General features: G+C 35.6%; 3 protein-coding genes across 3 annotated transcripts in view; all 3 read right to left on the bottom strand.

Annotated features, from left to right (window-relative positions):
* LOC107662034 (beta-1,4-galactosyltransferase 7-like) overlaps positions 1–6840 on the bottom strand; it is a 9921-nt gene extending 3081 nt beyond the window's left edge. The window contains exons 1-5 of the mRNA XM_016451892.1: positions 6475–6840; positions 3476–3805; positions 1995–2220; positions 1821–1904; positions 1631–1735 (exon numbers count right to left, since the gene is read on the bottom strand). Coding sequence (XP_016307378.1) covers positions 1631–1735; positions 1821–1904; positions 1995–2220; positions 3476–3805; positions 6475–6527 — 798 coding nt within the window. The 5' untranslated portion in view covers positions 6528–6840. The remainder of the gene's footprint in view (positions 1–1630; positions 1736–1820; positions 1905–1994; positions 2221–3475; positions 3806–6474) is intronic.
* Positions 6841–8666: 1826 nt separating this feature from the next.
* On the bottom strand, positions 8667–12267 carry LOC107662005 (transmembrane emp24 domain-containing protein 9-like). The gene is made up of 5 exons (XM_016451846.1): positions 12030–12267; positions 11429–11529; positions 11214–11339; positions 10262–10408; positions 8667–10140 (listed from the first exon to the last, which is right to left on the bottom strand). The coding sequence occupies exons 1-5, from the start codon at positions 12238–12240 to the stop codon at positions 9991–9993; spliced, it is 735 nt and encodes a 244-aa protein (XP_016307332.1). The 5' UTR covers positions 12241–12267; the 3' UTR covers positions 8667–9990.
* Positions 12268–16329: 4062 nt separating this feature from the next.
* LOC107662004 (vesicular integral-membrane protein VIP36-like) overlaps positions 16330–19821 on the bottom strand; it is a 7493-nt gene continuing 4001 nt past the window's right edge. The window contains exons 6-8 of the mRNA XM_016451845.1: positions 17005–17119; positions 16793–16912; positions 16330–16698 (exon numbers count right to left, since the gene is read on the bottom strand). Coding sequence (XP_016307331.1) covers positions 16538–16698; positions 16793–16912; positions 17005–17119 — 396 coding nt within the window. The 3' untranslated portion in view covers positions 16330–16537. The remainder of the gene's footprint in view (positions 16699–16792; positions 16913–17004; positions 17120–19821) is intronic.

Raw genomic sequence — 19821 nt, 5'->3', positions numbered from 1 at the left:
TGGCCTATGTGGCAGCTTTGAAAGTCAGTGGGTGATTTTTTTCTTCTCTAAAACGAGACTTTCTTTTTTTCAGACAGTTTATCAGGAATCACTCTTGTAGGGCTACATGAAGAGATTTCCCAGCATTTTTTGAACACTGACCAGTTGCAAATGTGATATTTATTTACAACAATTCAATAATAAGAAGTTAATACTGTAGTATATATTTGACACAATATTGTCTGATTTAGCAAAATTGTGTAAATGAAAATATTACCTCTAAAGCCACAGAAGAACTGTTGTGCATCTCCTAACAATGGAGTAATATTTGACCAGCAGTATCTGTACTTTCACTCAAGTAATGGAGTTGAGTACTTTGTCCGCCTCTGCCAAAACTGCTCAAAACTGCAGACTACCGTTCAAAGGTTTGTGGTCGATAAGATTTTTAACATGTTTTTGAAAGAAGTCTCTTATGATTAAGTATGTGAAAAATTACAATTTAAAATAACTTTTTTTATTTGAATATATTTTAAAATGTAATTTATTTCTGTGAATTTTCAGTATCAGTACTCAAGTCTTCAGTGTCACATGATCCTTCAGAAATCATTCTAATATGCTCTAGAGCTGCAACAAACGATTATTTTTATAATCGATTAATCTGACCATTATTAGGTATTAAAAAGTAATGCGTTACTTTACTAGTTACTTGAAAAAAGTAATCTGATTATGTAACTTGCGTTACTTGTAATATATTACCCCCAACACTGGTTATGATAATCAAAACAGTCCTGAGCTAGATCAAGCTTTGATCTCTGCAAACCAAACTGTAACTTTAATTAAATATTTTTTCCCCAGCCGATAATATCGGCAAAACGATATATCGGTCGGGCTCTAATTCTAACTGAAAGCGACACTGACTCTGGTTTTTCATGTTTAATACTGTAAAAGCTGCTTGATTTAAGGCTGTCTACTGCATTAAGTACTATATAAATAAACGCAACGTGACTGGACTATACTGGAGTACTGAACCGCAGAGCTCGTGCAAACATTGCTGTAATCAGATGCGTTTTAAACTACTGCTTTCTCGCCGCTGTCAGTTTTTGATGCGTTTATTTTGTTATTGAGAGGAAAGCGCGCAGTAGCGCTGTCTTGTTTTGAATTGCATCAGGAGAGCTGAATTACAGTCTTGCGCTACAGCGCCACACTGGTCAAACCGCGTTATTGCAGGCTCTTACATTAGGTCATAAGGGATCAAACGACTACTCACAACTAAAATATTTGTTGACAATTTTTTATTGTCGACGTTGTCGATAATGTCGACTAATCGTTTCAGCCCTAAATTATGCTCACATTGCTAGTCATGTATTATATTGTTTTTATTTTAGATTAATTTATTATTAATATTATTGAGAATCAATAATAATAATAATAATAATAATTTAGCTTGTAAAGAAAACAATAAATATGTAACCACAGTTTATGTTTGTTTGCTAAATGGCTTCAAAAGATTTCAGATAACAATAAACAAATTTCAATAAGCAAAATCTAAATCTTTTTTGAGGTAGGGACATTTATCACATGATTATAACTATAATGTTAACACTGCTGAATTTCACATGAGGTATATATATTTTAAAAGTAGTTTTTCTACCTGCTTTTGTGCAGCGATCCGCTTCTGATCTCTCTTCCTCCAGGCTGGATCATGGATGTGTCGAAATGTTTTAGTTCCTGTAGTAATACCCGTTGGCCTAAAAAGCTGCAGATATTTGAATGGTAACAACAAAATGATTTATCAAATGAGAAATATAGTATAAGATAATTTTTCAAACATTTCTGTGTACCTTAAGATCAGCTGCTTTTAGTCTCCTGAAAAACTCATCGTCTTCTCTTCCCCATCCCCAGAAGCGGTTTGACATCCCATTGCACTTCAGACAGAAATGACAAGAGAATGTAATTCGCAAACAAATTCTCTTCAGAAACAGTGATCAATACTCAAAAGTATTCGGCTTTCTTACCAGCTGATAATGTTTCTTGGAAAGCAGCAGGATTCCTCCAACATACGTCTTATAATGATATAAGGGATGAAGCTCTGGAGAGGCCACATGGAAAGGTCCCTCCTTCGGGAATCCATAGTCCAGATCCTCATTTTGAGGCAACAAGTCCACATCATGCATTGCAATGTAGTCTGTGTCATTACCGCTTTCCATATACCCAACATTAATAAGAGAGGCCCGATTGAACCTGAAAAGCATGGATACAAATTGTGATATTGCTTTCGGTAAAAATAACAAGTATTATATTACACATTGTATGAAATTCAAGGGATAGTTCACCGGAAAATGATAATTTGCTGTTAATTTACTCATTCATGTTAATGCAATGAAACTCATAAAATGCAAGTCAGCGGCTACCCATATTTGAGAATAAAAAAAGCATATCGAGGAACACAAAATTAATACCTGTGGCTCCTGACGATATACTGAGGTCTCATGAAGTGAAACAATCAGTCTGTGCAAGAAACTGAACATTATTTACAACATTATAACCTGTAATCCAAAGCCTCAGGCAACAGGGAAATCTGATTCTTTTCCCTGAAATGATTATTTCGGACAGTTCGTTTCAGTGAACTGGTTCAATTCACTAGTTTGTTTACATAATCACACAATGACGTAACGTATACGCAATTATATTATTAAAGCACCCTATAATGATGTGAAATGTGGATGTGAATGGAACTTAAGCATGTAAAGTGAACATCTTCATCAGCTCACCTGTTTATATATATATATATATACACAATGAGAAACCATAAAAACTTTCATTTGGCCTCTTCATTCAGGTGCTGGGTTCACGCATGCGCATTTCACTGGTTCATCGGTCCGAGTCAGAACTGTTTCCTCAGTTTAGTGTGACTGCAGGGCGAACAGGAGCGCAAAAATCTGAATCCCAGGATCATATATGCCTGTATTTTGGCTCATTTCGAGTCGAAGTGACTGTCAAGTATGACCAAAAGTGAGTTTTGATTGAGTAACTTGTAGATCTGTGCTGCTCGAGCCACAAACTGTTTCAGACAGTTTAGTCTGATTTGGAGAACTGGTTCATCTAGTTCACCAAAAAGAATCGGTTCAACAGAATGACTCGTTTGCGAACCAGACACACTGTTTCCCTGAGGCTCTGGAATACAGGTAATAATGTTTTAAATAATGTTCAGTTTCTTGCACAGACTGATCATTTCAATCAATATATAATCAGGAGCCAGAGGTATCAATTGTGAGTTCCATGATATGCTTTCTTTTATTCAATTTTATATTTATTTTAATCACCAAGCACCATGGTTTCAGCTAAAAATCTTCTTTGCTGTTCTTCTGAAGAAAATAGTCACCTACATCTTGGATGACCTGAGGGTGAGTAAATTAACAGCAAATTTTTCATTTTTGGGTGAACAATCCCTTTCAGCTTGGGGAACTACACTACTCCAGCAATGAAAGTTACTCACCGAAAGTGATCCAGTTGGTTTATAATTATTATCTTATGCCGTATTTTCTTTTTGTTGAGGAAAGTGTGAATGTAAGGGACAAATATAAGCAGTTCTTCAAAGCGCTCTCTGAATGGCACGATGAGGGCCATTTTGTGAGGGCCCCAGGATGGGTCATCAGCAGATGAGGACTGTCTCTCGACGGGACAGGGCTGGTGAGGGAGGTGACTGTACCCAAATGTCTGGCTCATGTCTCCTGAACAAGTCAGCTGCACCCAAAGAAGGGACCCCAAGACAAACAGCATGCAGAGCCCGAAGAGCTTCCAGACAGTGCATTTCCTCGACAGAAAACTGAAAGCATAAATACATTTGAGTAAACTTGACAGAACTTCTTTCAAGCACTGAATAAATGGACAACAACAGTCCCTACAGACAAAAATTCAGTGGTCAACGCTTATTGTTATGTGGATGCAGTTCCAGAGGCTGAAATATTTCCCTATGCAGATTTCACAACGGTTTGATTATGGAAATTTGCCACATTGACCAATAGAAAGTTACTTGTTTTTGTGTAAGCTGTGCTTCATACCTTGCCCCATGAAATTCCGCCCAAATTTCACTAATGTGACTGTACCTTTAAACAGTACTAGTGGGAGGGACATTCATATTCTAGAGAGCATCTGATTGGACAAAATGAATGAGTGCAAGATGAGTCATCAATAATTTTGGTTAGTTTTCTCAGACGAGAAATACTGTCAATTTGAAATGTGTGTGTCTGCTAAAAGACATGGCCTAAATAAATCTCTAGTTATGATTTCTCAGGGTCTTTGAAGTACATTATGAGAAAGGTTACAATACGATTTTTAGAGTTTAAGCTTTTAGTGAGCCAGTCAATCAAAATTAATTAGTATAAGCAACTTACACTATACAACAGCAAGCATTAGCCACATTGGTTTACAAACTGGTCCTCAAGGACCTCATGCATTGTATACAACTGGTCTTGCTCAATCAGACTTAACCCTATGAAGCCTACGGTATCATATTTGATACATATTCTAAGGCCTCTAAAGTACCAACATGATTAAAACTTTCCTTAAAAACCTGTTGTACACAATGTACTACAATCTTTCTGTCAACCGATTGATTGTTTATACATTTTTTTGCAAGTAAAAGGCCTTTGGGTGTAATTGTAAAAATGTCCCCCTTCAAGTCATGGTGCACATGTCTTTTTGCTGTGAAATCTTTACTGATTTTTTTTTATGAGGTAAACGTAAGAATAACATATAGGCCTATTGTTAGTAATATTTCAAGATGAACAGAAATTTCTGATTTCTACTGGACTGATGCAACTCAGGTTTACTTGATTATCCATGCCACATTTTTTAGAAAAATAAAATAAAAATAAATACTATAGAGCTTTGATAGAAAAAACAAAGCATTTAAATATAATCTTAATGAGACATACTAGGAGATACAGAGGGACAACTGATATTTATATTAATTTTATGCAAGTAGTCTGATTTACTGTTATAATGATCGAAATGATTTACATTACAAGCTATCAGAATTTCATCCTACTTTTTGGCCATATAAATAACAGCTGCACAAAACTGCATTTTTGTTTGTGCTAATTTTGGGTTTCTGAATAAAACTTCTGTTTTTTTTGCACCTCATGTTTGAGCTCCACATTCACATTAAATCATACTATGTGAGCCATAAAAGCCTGTGATGCATCAAAAATATACAAACATTTAAGATTGTCTCTTATATTTTGTCTAAAGGTTCAACAAACAGGTCAACCGCACGTCACGTCACAATTAAGCTGTCGGCTCCACTTTTTGAGCACAGACCTGAAAATGATATTTCCAACTTAAATTGTTATACATTTTCAATGCTTTGGAGCACAGACTTAAGGTTGATCTCTTTTTAAAGAAGACACTTGCCAGATTATTGTAGAGTGAAAAATGTTATAAAAAAAACTTATGGAAGTTTAAGTTTATGAAAATATAAAATATTAAAATATTCATGTTTTATATAAAATATATATTTGACAAAACATGTTGAACTCTAAAACTGCGAGAAAATCAAAACCAAAAAATCTGAACAAGTTGTGTTCCAAATTTGAGGGTTGATATATCAAAAAATGAGCTTTCAGTAAGATTTTGTTTGGGCGCAGTACCAAACCTTTCCACTAGATGACCATCAAACCCCGTTAGTAACCATACAAGGGCATCCCCAATTCCATATATGGTCTGAGTGATCTGAAACATGTTTTTTTCACTTTTCACAACATTTATGAAGTAGACATCACATTCCATAACCATACTGTGTTATGGGCAAGTATGGCAGTATTTGATTTGAATTCAACCTCTAACAAACACATAAAAACATGCGACGAGAACCCTGGATGTGCGTTATAGTTCAAGCTGCACCAAACATTTAAAATCTATTGTTTTTATTTATATTCAAAACACTTTTAGACGTTTTTTCTCAAAAAATATAATGGATGTTATCTTTTTAACACTTGACACGAAAATGAATGGAGGTATTTACTGATTTTTCATGATTTTACATGTGCATCACTATTTCAAAATAAAGGTCAGAACTCGTTCTCTGGCTCTAATTAATAAATTGCTGTTGCTCTGTAAAATATATTTAAAATATGTCACCAAATATGAGTCTTTAAGCTTTCAAACTATATATAGTTTGTCAAGATTACTTTAGGTTTAGACTAAGATATTACTGTTACAAACATGTGGGCCAGTGACAGTTAACAGGTTAAAAAAATTAATTAAAAAAAAGATTATTTCTTATGTCAGGCTTTTCAGGGTTAAAACTCTTCACATGCCATCATATACTCACTGAACCGCTTTTCCTCATTCACACAGAAGCTTTTACAAACCCACAGACCACCACTTGCAAATGATTACAATAATTCAGCTATAGGAATGAGATTATATTGAGATAAAACACGCATCAGAGTGGTCACGTGTTCATATGCATGTTATGATTAAAGCGTATACCTTCCATCATCTTTGAAATACAGCACAGGTTTTCTCCGTGAAGAGTACATCATCTTGCCTTTCTGTGCAACACTGTAGCACTTCACTGATGCAGCCTTGAGCTCGAGACGATGTTCAAATCACATTTCTAGTTTGCAACAGTGTCTTTTGTCTCTTTCCATCACAAATGACTTGCAACTTTAAATCCCATTCTTCCTAGCGGCCGGCTTGAACGAGCTCTTTCACTGCCAATCGCTCCGTCAACCGTAAAGCACAGTCATAAACATATTTCATGCTTGTTATGTATGATTATAGAATTTCGTGAGTTCAGAATTTCGGCTGCAATCGTCCGTCTTTGAAATACTCCTCTGGAAACAACGTAGGAATAAAGTTCCTAGGATTTTCTGACCTTACCGGTACAATTCATTTAGAGACATGATCAGAAATATATTAATACAGTTATATGCATAAAGCGAAGGTAACCAAAGGGTAGTGGTAAATGTGCAACGAGACAATACATTTACAAATATGACTGCACTAACGAGCAATTGTGATGGGCAGTTCGACTCTTTTCCACGAATCGGTTCTTTCGAACAGTTTATTTTATTGAACCGGTTAAAATGATTCAATGACTGTTTCACGCTATCGCATGGTCACCGACTTTCCAAATTCCCATAGAACACTGCACGCTCCATTAAAGCTTCATAGTAGGCACAAAGCACAGTTTATTACGCAAATAAAGCGTTAAATTTAGTTCCACGCGTTTTAAGTTTGTTGCAATCTTCAATTAGCTCCTAAATATTTATTTAGAACCTAAATAAACTTTGTATTTAAAAAAATATTTACCTTCATTAGCGGAATAAAAACGTTTTTGCAGGTTTAAATAACATTTGCAGAACAGTTTAGACCAGCTAGGTGAAACGGTTCAACCGATTCACTGAAAAGATCCGACCCAAAGAAAGATTTGATTCACGAATCGGTCGCTGCTAGCTATAACACGCATAGGCAGTCTAGTAAAATAAATATCTTACCTCCAATTACATTTATTTTTAAAGTTCTGAATAGTTTAAACTATATCTTTATGCCTAACTATATCCTCCTGAGAACCAGAAAAAAAAACTTTGTGATTTTTTATTTTTTATTTCATTAAATATAGATTGGAGCATAAGAAACAAATGGAGAAAAAAATAACATTTTCTAAAAAAGATATGTTATTCTATCTCCTTTGTAGAGGACGCCAAGACTAAGTTATTCGAAAAATAAATAGACATGATAGACATTTTTTCATTCACCAATCAGTTTTTAGGTTTCAGGCTATTTTTAGCCAAACTTTGTACAAAGATGATTCTCAACTAAGTTATGAAAGATATAACAGAATGATTTGATATACTGTTTTACTCTATGTAATATGTGCGTAAAATATCCATAAATTGGTATTCCCATTCTATACAATGTATATAGGCTACAATGCATCTCATTTGCATAATAATGTGTTCTTGGGGCAAACCATAAGCAAAAGGGAGTAATAACTTGGCAGCATTTTCATAAGAATATCTCATATTTCATAGGAATATTGATCTATAATTTCTTTCATATTGACTTGTGATTCCCCAAAATGCCTGATTAACATGATGTTTGTCCTGGTGTCCTCTACAGAAGACATTGATGACAATTATACCGTTTCGTAATAAAATGTCATATTCCGATCTGAAGCCCCATAACATTTTTCTGAGATGTTTATTTACGACAAACAATTTTTATTAAATTAGCCAGATTTAAATGATAATTACAAAACATTATCAGGGTTTGTCCCTATTTTACCCAGCGCTGGGTTGTATTTAACCCAGCATTTTTTAGAGTGCTAAATTTGATCATTCTGTCAATATCAGTCATATTTAAAGACCAAACCTCCAAATATTTGATATCCATAAAAAGCCATGAATGTGCTCATACAGGACATCCAGACTTCAAACTGTGGTCTCAGAGAAATTCACTCAAATATAATATCCTCTACAGGATATAATGAAAACGGTGTCAGTTAATTTAGCCTAAATAGATGTTTGTAATGTACTGTATGATGACTGGCAACAGAAGTGTTTCATATCATTAGTCAATATGGCCATGGTGTGTAACACTCCTCTAGTAAATTCATTCCTCAAATTACTTGTAGAAGCCATGTTACCCAAACAATTATGTAGACAACTAAGCCAACGTTGGGGAAAGTGGAAAACTTTATTTCTGAGTGCAATTATGGGGTAGATTTCTCACCAACAAATCTTTCCCTCCCGTATCCCTACATAAAAAGTAAACCCATTTCCCAGTGGCTGCATATAAACTAAAATGACAAAAAATAAAATAATTATTAACAAAAAAAAAGAAACCATACAAATATGATGGCAAAGCAATTCAATGAGCAATAATCTATCAAAATACTCAAAACAACATGCGGTCTTATTTTTTGAAGAAAATACAACATTATGACACAGCTATAAAGGCATGGTACCTTTTTAGATTTACAGTGTATTCTGGGCAGATCAATTTAAGAGTGAATAAACCACCGAAATCTCTACATCAACCTGAGGAGTTTACAATAGGAAAAAAGATGTGAAAATATGATAATGTATGTGTAAGACGTCAATACCGTTTTCAAAGGAAACTAAGCAAATCTGTCAGAGAAATGGGGATTTAAGCATTCACGAAAAATATAAAACCTTTTGATATTATTTATTTCAATGTGCCAAGTACTCATAATTAAACATTTTACCTTTTGATAACTACATTTTGCCATTTATTTGGATATATACGTTTTAAACATGTACACATTTATTCACTGAGGTCAACATCAAACTGTAGCTATCAAAAGGGAAGAAGGCCTAATACTAACATGATCCGAGTGTTCTTGACCGCAATGATGCTCAACACAAAATACAATTGGGGTATAGAAGAGAAAACATTAACCAACTGTATAAAGAATAAAAATGTAAACACCAAGCAACATTCACTCTGAGCAAAACTTTAAATATCATACTAATTACTGCATAACCAAACAACAGAATACATTTACACCTGCCACCAGGATAATCTTTGTTTTGTAAATGTTTAAGCAAATAATAAAAAATAAAAAAATCACACTTGCAGCCCAGTTTAATAGTTAATGTCGTCATCAGCTTTCTGAAACAAATGTCAAATATTATTTTATCAAGTTATGGGGCTATAAAAAATGGTAAGGCAACCACTATGCAATTTGCATTTTGAATCCAGTAAACTGCTTTTGTTGAGTGCCTATCACCTCCAAACAGTAACACACTGTAATGCATTTCTGAACAGAAACCAGGTTCACATTACATGGGGTGTGGCACTGAAACGAGCAGCGTAAAACAAACGTCAATGCAGGATAAAAATGGGAATTCAGGGAGGGAACTGAACTGAGAGCATGTTGACTTTTCAGCAGTCTTGACCACACATGAAGCAGGCAATCTTCAAAATGCTGTGTGTACTGTACAATCACAACTTAAAAAAACAAATCCAAATACAGTTCTATACTAATTTCTTGGCCTCAAAGAAGCTCTTCAGATGTCTCATTTGCCAAAACCCAATGGCCACCAGGATCAGCGTCTGGACGATAGACCACCACAGGACCCTCTGATTGGTGCTCTCGCTGGTCTGTCTGAAGCGCTCCTCACGATACTGGAAGAAGAAAACGATTCAGATTGGGATCACTCTTGTGCAAGGATGACAGAAAACACCATGTTCTGTCACTGGTGCTGAATAAGCCGGATCTCAACTCTCAAACCTGTAGGACACTTACCCTCTGATAGTTCTGCTCTTTCTGGACCTGATCCACCTGCTCCATCAGCTGTCGTACCCTCAGCTGCAACTCCGTCAGCTTGTCTTTGGCAGCGATTTCTGCATAGTTGTTTGTATGCTCACCAACTTGGATGTCCAAGTGAACACGCTATATTAAAATTCAAAAGCGAAAGCTGTCTGAATAGGTAGCCAGTGAATATCAGACTGTGCTCTTCACCATAAATATAGGAAAAATTATATATATATATAAAATAAAAGTTTAATAAAGCTTTACATTTTTCATACATTAGAATGTGACCGGTTTAATATTTTTTCTGAGCAAAAAATAATGACTATCATACATTTTTACCATGATTTACACCAGACACCCACTATAATGCTCTAAATAAAATTGTCAGGCATATTTAGAGCAAGAATCATTAGATGACATTAAAAGACTCTACTTAACGATCACGATGCAGCCAAACTAATTCATTGTCATTTTAAATCTTTACCAATCTTTGCCACTATCCTTCAAAACACTAGGTTTTACCCATTTATCCGAGAGTTTTTAATAAATTAAAATGTAATAATCTATATATTTTAATAAGTACAGGTCAGAATAAGTATGTTGTTTTATTTTTACATAAATATATATTATGCTGCATGATAATGGAACATTATTTCACCCATACTTTGTTTTCACAAAAATTATTTGAAACATTAAAGTAGACACTTTCCTTGCATTTAATACATTTTCTGTGTATGTATGTATATGTGTGCGTGTGTATATATATAATTGAAATTATTCAAGAAGTTTTATGCATTAACACATTTAGCTCCTCACAACAATTTTTTGTCCATTTGTGTGGAACATGTTTGCATTGAGTACTCTGCAATATTTTACTTCTCAACAGCATATTTATAATATAGTTGAAGTAGACTAGAAGAAGCGGTGCACAATATAAACTCACAAGCATCCCACCAGCAAACAGAGCAAATTTGGAGGAATTTGAGTGCAAGCAGATTTGATGCTCTCCAGGTGTGTGAGAGGTGAAGATAAACCTGCCCTCAGATCCATACTGGCGGGACAGGATCACCTGAAACCCCCCCCAAAAAAAGATGAGAACATGATAAAATGCAAACATACTGGACTTTTATTATTCACAAAACCTTTAATCAAACAGACCTTCTCATCAGGATCTTTCACTTCCACAAACATCCCAAGTCCTTGAGTTGCAGGCAAATACTCTTCTTTCTGCTTGTCGTAGAGCTGCGTTCGGTAGTTACCTGGTTAAGACAAAATCACAAAGTTGTAAGGAAAGAAACTGAAGTCACTTCATTATTTTCATAATAATCCACTGACAACAATACAATCTTAGAGTGAGGAGTTATGTCATATTCACTTGGTGTTGCACTATGTAATGTCACTTGAGTATTCAGGATATTTCAACATCAGGTTCTTGTCTCATAATTCACCTCTTCAGCTAACTTAGACAAAGTCCAGCAGGATGGATCACTATGGTGTTACCTTAAGCACTTCATTCAATGTTTAAGAAAAGCGTATTAGTTAATACTGCTGCTTTCTCAGTCCAGTATGCCTGTAAATGTCTATTCAAATGTTAATTTGTCTAAGTCATGGGAAAGCCTAGAAAAAGCTCGTTTGTAACTTATTTTGAAGTCAAGCTGGTTGCCAACGAGTGAACTCTACCTGACAAACCTGCTAGTTAGCACTAGGCTAAGCATTAACGTGCACTGCAAGGTTGGCTTATTCTGTTTCTCCTACTTACCTATTATCATGGTTTCGTCCGGTATTTCTTCTATGAAGCATTTCTTTTCAGTCTCGCCGATATGAAAATACAACGCAGACACAAAACTGCTGTAAATGTTTAACAACAACACCAAATAAAGTGTAAACTGCATTCTGATTGCCACCATCTTGACACTGCCGGTGAAACGCGCACTGCGCATGCGCAGCCACTCCAATGCCACGTAACCCATCGTCGGCCACCGTCCAATCCCAAGCGGAAAGCGTTTTCCCGAGGTTGCTCGTGGTCAGTGTAGTTTTCAACTGAGTGAATCGAATCTTTTGAAACTTTGAAAAGGATTTTAGTTCAATGGCCCTGTCTACACCGTTAATGCCCCCGCCATCCGAACATACCCGTAAAATGAGCATTATCTTTGAGTTCACATTCTTCATAAAACGTTAGAGTGTGTTATTGAACGGTGTGATACCTTACGACTTAACAAGGGATTTAGCCCCTGATAGCACACGTAGGCCTACATAGAGTCTGCATCTGCAAGATGTATTTTTTTAGAGTATTTGCTCATCTGAAATACGTCTATAGGACGTTTCCTATCAGATGTCAAATAGACGTTTAGAAGATGTCTTTAAGATGTTTATGATTTAGAATGCATGTAAAACTGACATCTTAAAGACGTCTGTCAGATGTTTGTACACAGCAGATGCTTTCCAGATGAAGAGATCTTTAACAGACATCTTGCAGAGGAACGTGTGCTATCTGGGGTAGCCTACGTGCGATTACTCTCCACAAAGAGTTCAAGAATTAATCTGATTTATTTAATTTTCCTACTTTATGTTGTCGCATTTTTCGGCTGTAAGTCAGGAGGTACAACTGTAAAAGATAGGTATTTTCATTAGGCTACTACTGGATGAACAAAGTCATACAAATCTATAATTTTCAAAAAGATCAGGGACTTTGGAAAAATAATGACTATATTATATCGAATTAAACTAAATTGTAAATTAATTTATATTTTCAGGCAGGAAAAGCGATATAGGCTAAACGTGTGAATCTATTGCACACTGATGATTGCTTCACATATCAGACATATGCATGGGACTAAAGCAGAAATTCGAATATAAACATTACAATACAAGCTGGCACTATACTGCACTATATTTATTGTATGAAAATTCAAAATTTAGGATTTACAGTTCGCTATTGTAATGAAACTTTTAATAACTTTAATTCCTAATTTTAAATAAATAACATTTTACAAGGACGTCTGCATTGTATAGCATTGTACAGAGGTGCCTTAGATGTAAAATCATTGACTCGTTAATGCTTTCTCATTAAAATGAGATGATTTTCTATTGATTCATTAGAATGCGGTGGAACCACTGATCTATATATGACTAATATATATTTCTCTATTATAGATCAGTGGGTGGAACATTGGCGGCGCGCGTTATGACGTCACACAGGCAGTCCAGAAAGTCACGTGATCTGTGACGTCACAGTCATTAGAATTTTAGAACGTTCAGAGGCTTTAAAAGCATCAAAACAGTCATTTTAAATTAAATTAAATTAATGCATTTAGCAGACGCTAAAGCGACTTACAGTGCATTCAGGCTATACATTTTTTATCAGCATGTGTGTTCCCTGGGAATTGAATCCACGACCTTTGTGCTGCTAACGCAATGCTCTACCACTGAGCCACAGGAACACTTTATATCATTTACTTGACTGATTGATCTGACTGAAGCATCTCCACAGTATTTGTGCTTTATACTAATAGCTTTTTTTGAAAAAAGTCTTGACGGACAATCAAAATAGCAACTTCCTACAATTGGTCTTCAGATGAGGATAATGGTCAACCAAAATGCAGGGGTCATTGCTCGTCAATGATTTGCACCCAGATGTGACTGGGCAAGTACTGCATACAGTATTCCAGCCATTCGGACCCATCCGTTCTGTTAAAGTGTGCAGAGGTGGAAGAACGGACCGGTCTCGTGGCAATGGTTTTGTGACTTTTGAACAGCGCCATGATGCAGAAAATGCCCTAGTGGCTCTGAATTTTTTGGAGCTCATGGGCCCAGTACATGACTGTTAAGGTCCTGGCAAGACACAAAGATAGGTTTGCCATATATAATACCCTCTCAGACTTTGGGGAAGTCCTGCCGTGCACAGAGGCCTGTGACGGGAACGGCGAACCTAAAGACAAAGAGCAGACTGAGCCCAGGGAGAGCAGCTCTGATGAACCAAGGTCATTGCTTGCGAGTAATTTGCACTCAGACGTGACTGAACAAGAGCTGCATGCAATATTCCTCCCATTCAGCCACATCTGTACTGCACAAGTGTGCAGAGACAGAAGTACTATCAACCACTCTCATGGCTATGGTTTTGTGAACTTTGAACACCACCATGATGCAGAAAATGCCCTAGCGGCTCTGAATTTTTCGGAGCTCATGGGCAAACCGATGTTTATCATGTGGGGCCAAGACATGACTATTAAGGTCCTGGCAAGGCACAATGAAAGCAGCTCCAGTGACAGGCAAGTAATAGACTGGACTGAATCCATTGAGCAGTCATGGGGAAGAAGGCTGGAAAATACTGTGAAAAGTTATTTCAAAACAGTAATGAGCAGTCCAGATACCTTGCTTGGCATCAGTCTGTTGACTCTAGCATGCACTGAGAGCTTTATTAAGGGCCTATAGGACAACTGTATGGCTCTAACATGGCACTTTCTATCATGAAAAAAAGACAGGACGGAGCCTATCAATGACAAGTCCTGCCAAGTCCAAAACGGTGAATCTAATTACCATATATAGGCAATAAAGAAGAAAGGGGTGATTCTTCAATTTACCTACATGGTGATTAGTCACCACTGTACATATACCTATACCTTGTGCAAAATAAAGAGAGATGATAAATAAATAGTGCAAAACTTTGTGTGTGCGCAACTTTTGATACTCATTCGCTCATTGTCCAGAATACTTAAAAAAAAAAAAAAAAAAAGATCAGTTTTGTCCGATGTCAAAAAATATTTCTTCATTAATGTGAATGTAGCCTGTTAGATCTGCTGTGGTCTATGATGTTAATAATAAAGACTAATAATGTTGACAAAAAGTGAAATATTATTCACTGCTTAACACACTTGGCTTGTTATGGTAATGTTTTTCCTCTTTTATTACTATATGCTATATTTAGTTGAAAATTCAAACTTTGACTACATGCAACAAATTAATTTATTATTCATTTGCAATTCCGTAGAAGTACTTAATTAAATAAAATAAAATAAATAATTAAATACAATCTTGTATAAATAAGTTATGAATGATACAACCCATATAGGCCACGGTTTTTTTTTTTACAGCTGAAGATTTTTTCGCTTGGGTGCAAGATGTTTAAATAGTTTCACATTTCTACTCACAAAAGTATGTTTGGGGACAAAATTCTGAAGTTTCTTGAGATAAACATACAACATCTTGATGCTGCTTCACAATGTGCAGCTGCAGACAGTGACAAAACTATTCGAATTTGTACCCGTCCCGAATATCCACCTGTTGTCCAAAAACCTTGTTATTGACACTTTTTTATTACACTAAAATATTTTTCAGGACAAATAATTACTTTGGTCCTGGAATTATTCATTATTTTTGAACGCTAGTTGTTTAATATGCAAATTGGGTCCTAATAAATAAGTGCAAAATAATAATAAAAAAAAAAGGTTAAACTATTAAAAACAAACAAAAAAATGAAAACAAATATTTAACAAGTAAACTGTTATAACTGCTTTATTTTCTCACCAAAAGCATCATTTTACATTCAACGTGAACGTCTTTCAGAAACAACTGTTAATCAGTGCATAGCGATAACTTCAAATTGAGGAGCAAAAAATTTGAAAGATGTAAAAAAATAACCCAACTAAACTCACAAAAGGCTGAATGAACTCTTGTTACCCTGCAGTAATAAAATAACCGATCTTTTTTGGTTCAATATTTTCAAAACTCCCATGGTTTAAAAAACAAGGCTCAAACATGATCCTGTAGAGAGAAGGGCAATAACTTCAAATATTTACATTGATTTGATCAATTTTAGAGGATACCTTTCATCAGTGGATTAAAAATCCTCTTAAGTAAATCATAGTTTGTAAAAAAACAAAAAACAAAAAAACAAAAATCAGCACTCCAGAGCAGAACGAAACAATGTGTAGATGGAAAAGAAACACAGATAAAGGGTTAAAACAATAAAAAAATAAAACCACCAAGGATTTAGAGAATGAAGCTAAATCAAGTGTATAAAGGGTACACACAGAAATTATGTACTACTGTAGACCGCATTGAAAATGCATAATTTACTTCAGCAGACCCAAATCAGAAAGATCAACATAAAGAATCGTTTCATTGAAGCCACAAATCCCACTCTTTAGACTCAAACCAGCATTCCTTCCAGTCGAGCAGTTCAATAACATCCACATGTATACAGCCGCTCAAAATTCACATTAATGTTCTTTCACCTACAATCGCCAGAGTTCTTTGAAATCCTGTTGTTTAGTAGAACCTCTTGTTCCTCTCTTGACGCTTCTGAAAGACCACGGCACCAACAACGGCACAAACCACGATTCCCAGCAGAGCGCACAGCAGAAGCAGAAACACCTTCCAGCCAGTGAGGGGCGTGCTTCGGAAATTTCCCGTCGGATCATCAATATTGTCTTTTTTGTGGGAGAAGATGTGAACATGACAAGCAATTGAATGAAAAATCCTCCTGCCAACAGATGAATATGTCTGTAACGTCAGCTGTGTTACCTTTCGGCGACTTGAGGAGACTGACACTAGGCTCGATCTTCGTCCAGTCCTGGTTGTCCTCCTCAGAAGTGTGTTCCACCATCAGCTGGTACATCTTCATAGAGATGATGTCATGATGATCTGCACAGAGCAAACAGTATCAGTGAGGTCTGGCAAAAGGCATCAGGAGGACTATTGTGGCCATCTAGGGGAGATTTATTAGTAGCACTTACCAGAAAGATCTCCTGTGGCCGCAGAAGCCCCAAAATAGTATCCTGTAGGGAGGCGGACACCTCCGATATCAATGCATTCTTTCCAATCATTCCTGTCATCCACATCTATCATAATCTGTGAAAACAGAACATAGCTGTGATATACTTCCATACATCGGAAGTCGTGGCCTAATGGTTAGAGAGTCGGACTCGTAACCCAAAGGTTGTGGGTTCGAGTCTCGTACCGGCAGGGATTGTAGGTGGGGGGAGTGAATGTACAGTGCTCTCTTCCACCTTCAATACCACGACTGAGGTGCCCTTGAGCAAGGCACCGAACCCCCAACTGCTCCCCGGGCACCGCAGCAAAAAATGGCTGCCCACTGCTCCGGGGGTGTGCGTGTTCACTGCTGTGTGTGTGTACTTTGGATGGGTTAAATGCAGAGCACTAATTCCGAGTATGGGTCACCATACTTGGCCACATGTCACGTCACTTCACTTCATATCACCAACCATTTATTAAAGGACTCTTATCATGAGGAACTCAAAACATCTACAAAAATGGTCATGACTGTTTCCGTGCCAAAATAAAACTGGCAGTAGTCACTGGTATAAAACAATATACAATACAGTTCAAGTTTGTGGTAAATAAAATTATTACTTATTCAGTAAGGATACGTTAAATTGATCAAAAATGATAGTAAAGACATTTATAATGTTACAAAAGATTTCGATTTCAAATAAATGTTGTTCTTTTGAACTTTCTATTCACCAAAGAAAGAAGCCTGATAAAACTGTATCACGGTTTCCACACACACAAAAAAATATTAAGCAGCTCAACTGTTTTTAGCATTGATAATAATAAGAAAAAATAAGAAATGTTGGTAACACTTTACAACAAGATCCCATTAGAAAACACTAGTTAAAGGATTAGCTCACTTTCAAATTACAATTTCCTGATAATTTACTCACTCAAAGCGTTCTACACGATCCCAGACGAGGAATAAGGGTCTTATCTAGCGAAACGATCTGTCATTTTCTAAAAAAAATTACAATTTATACACTTTTTAACCTCAAACGCTCGTCTTGTGTAGCTCTGCGTGAACTCTGTGCATTCCGGTTCACGACAGTTAGGGTATGTCGAAAAACTCCTATCTTATTTTCTCCTCTAACTTCAAAGTCGTCCTAAATCACCTAAATCAATAAACCTTTTTTTTTGTAATAAAGGGCGTTTGACCTTCTTCGCATGTTCACGTTGTAAACACTGGGTCGGTACTTCTGCAGCGATGTAGGACGATTTTGAAGTTGGAGGAGAAAATGAGATGGGAGTTTTTTGAACGGGACTGCTCAGAGTATGCAGGCGCATTGCAGAGCTACACAAGTCGAGCGTTTGAGGTTAAAAAGTATATACATTTTTATTTTTTTTTTTAGAAAATGACCAATCGTTTCGCTAGATAAGACCCTTATTCCTCGTCTGGTATCGTGCAGAGCCCTTTGAAGCTGCACTGAAACTGTAATTTTGACCTTCTACCATTTGGTAGCCGTTGAAGTCCACTATAAGGAGAATAATCCTGGAATGTTTTCCTCAAAAACCTACATTTCTTTTCGACTGAAGCAAGATGTAAACATCTCGGATGACATGGGGGTGAGTAAATTATCAGGAAATTTTAATTTGAAAGTGAACTAATCCTTTAATGCACTGACTAACAATAACTAACAATGAGCAATACATTTATCACAGTACTTATTCATCTTTGTTAATGTTATTTAATAAAAATACAAATGTACTTCATGTTAGCTCAAGTCCATTAAATAATATTAACAGTACAACGTTTGATTTTAATAATGTATTAGTAACTGTTAGAATTATCATTAACTAGGATTAATAAATGCTTTTAAAAATATTTTTATTAGGTCATGAGAACTATTTTAAAAGTGGAGCCTAATTATAAAGCTTTAACACCATGTCAGCAGAAAGGCTATCTTCATTGCAAAAACAGAATAAATAACAATAGTCATACAATTAAAAAGAAACTAAAAGACATTTAAGGCTAATACTAGACAAAACAAATCTAAAATACATTCGGGTGATACTTTTTTAAATACATCTATTAAATACATCTAAATACAAGTCTATTTATGTTAAAAACAGTACAGTCCAACTAAGTGTAAAGTGTTACCGATATGTTTTTTGAGCACCAAATCATATTAGAATACTCATGTGACGACTGGAGTAATGGCTGATAAAAATTCAGCTTTTCCATCACAGAAATAAATTACATTTAAAAATATATTAAAATAGAAAACAATTATTTTAAATTGTAAAAATATTTCATATAAAATAAAGTAAAATTGCTGTTTTTACGGCAACTTGAGACTTTCAAAAACATAAAAAAAAATTCTTACTGATTCTTTATCACTGTATTTGCATTACCGTCATCTAGGGCTGTGCAATATATCGAAATTATCGAAATATCGCAAATGTACATATCGCAATATGCATATCGCTACAGCTTGCAATATTTGGGGCCATGAACAAAAGACAAAGAGAAAATCACTCACTGCTCTTACCTAAATAACTTTTGTAGCTTAAATAAGAATCAGTGCATATTTAATTCAAAGAGTAAATACTAAGCAGTGTTTTATTTTTCCTTTTTATTATTCAGTTCCTAAACTCATGTTAAAATGATTACACTAATGTAAAAAATGACATTTTTATGTAATGCTCGAGTAAAATACATATCGTTCACTTTCAGAAGTTGTTGTAGGGGTGCTTTCTTATCAGAACCAGAATCAGAATGAGCTTTATTCACCACTTAAGTGTGCGCAAACACAAGGAAT

The sequence above is a fragment of the Sinocyclocheilus anshuiensis genome, unplaced genomic scaffold (genome assembly GCF_001515605.1).
Source record: "Sinocyclocheilus anshuiensis isolate Anshui unplaced genomic scaffold, SAMN03320099.WGS_v1.1 scaffold535, whole genome shotgun sequence".
NCBI classification, from domain to species: domain Eukaryota; kingdom Metazoa; phylum Chordata; class Actinopteri; order Cypriniformes; family Cyprinidae; genus Sinocyclocheilus; species Sinocyclocheilus anshuiensis.
Note: the sequence above shows the minus strand (reverse complement) of the source record. Positions and strands in the feature narration are given on the sequence as shown.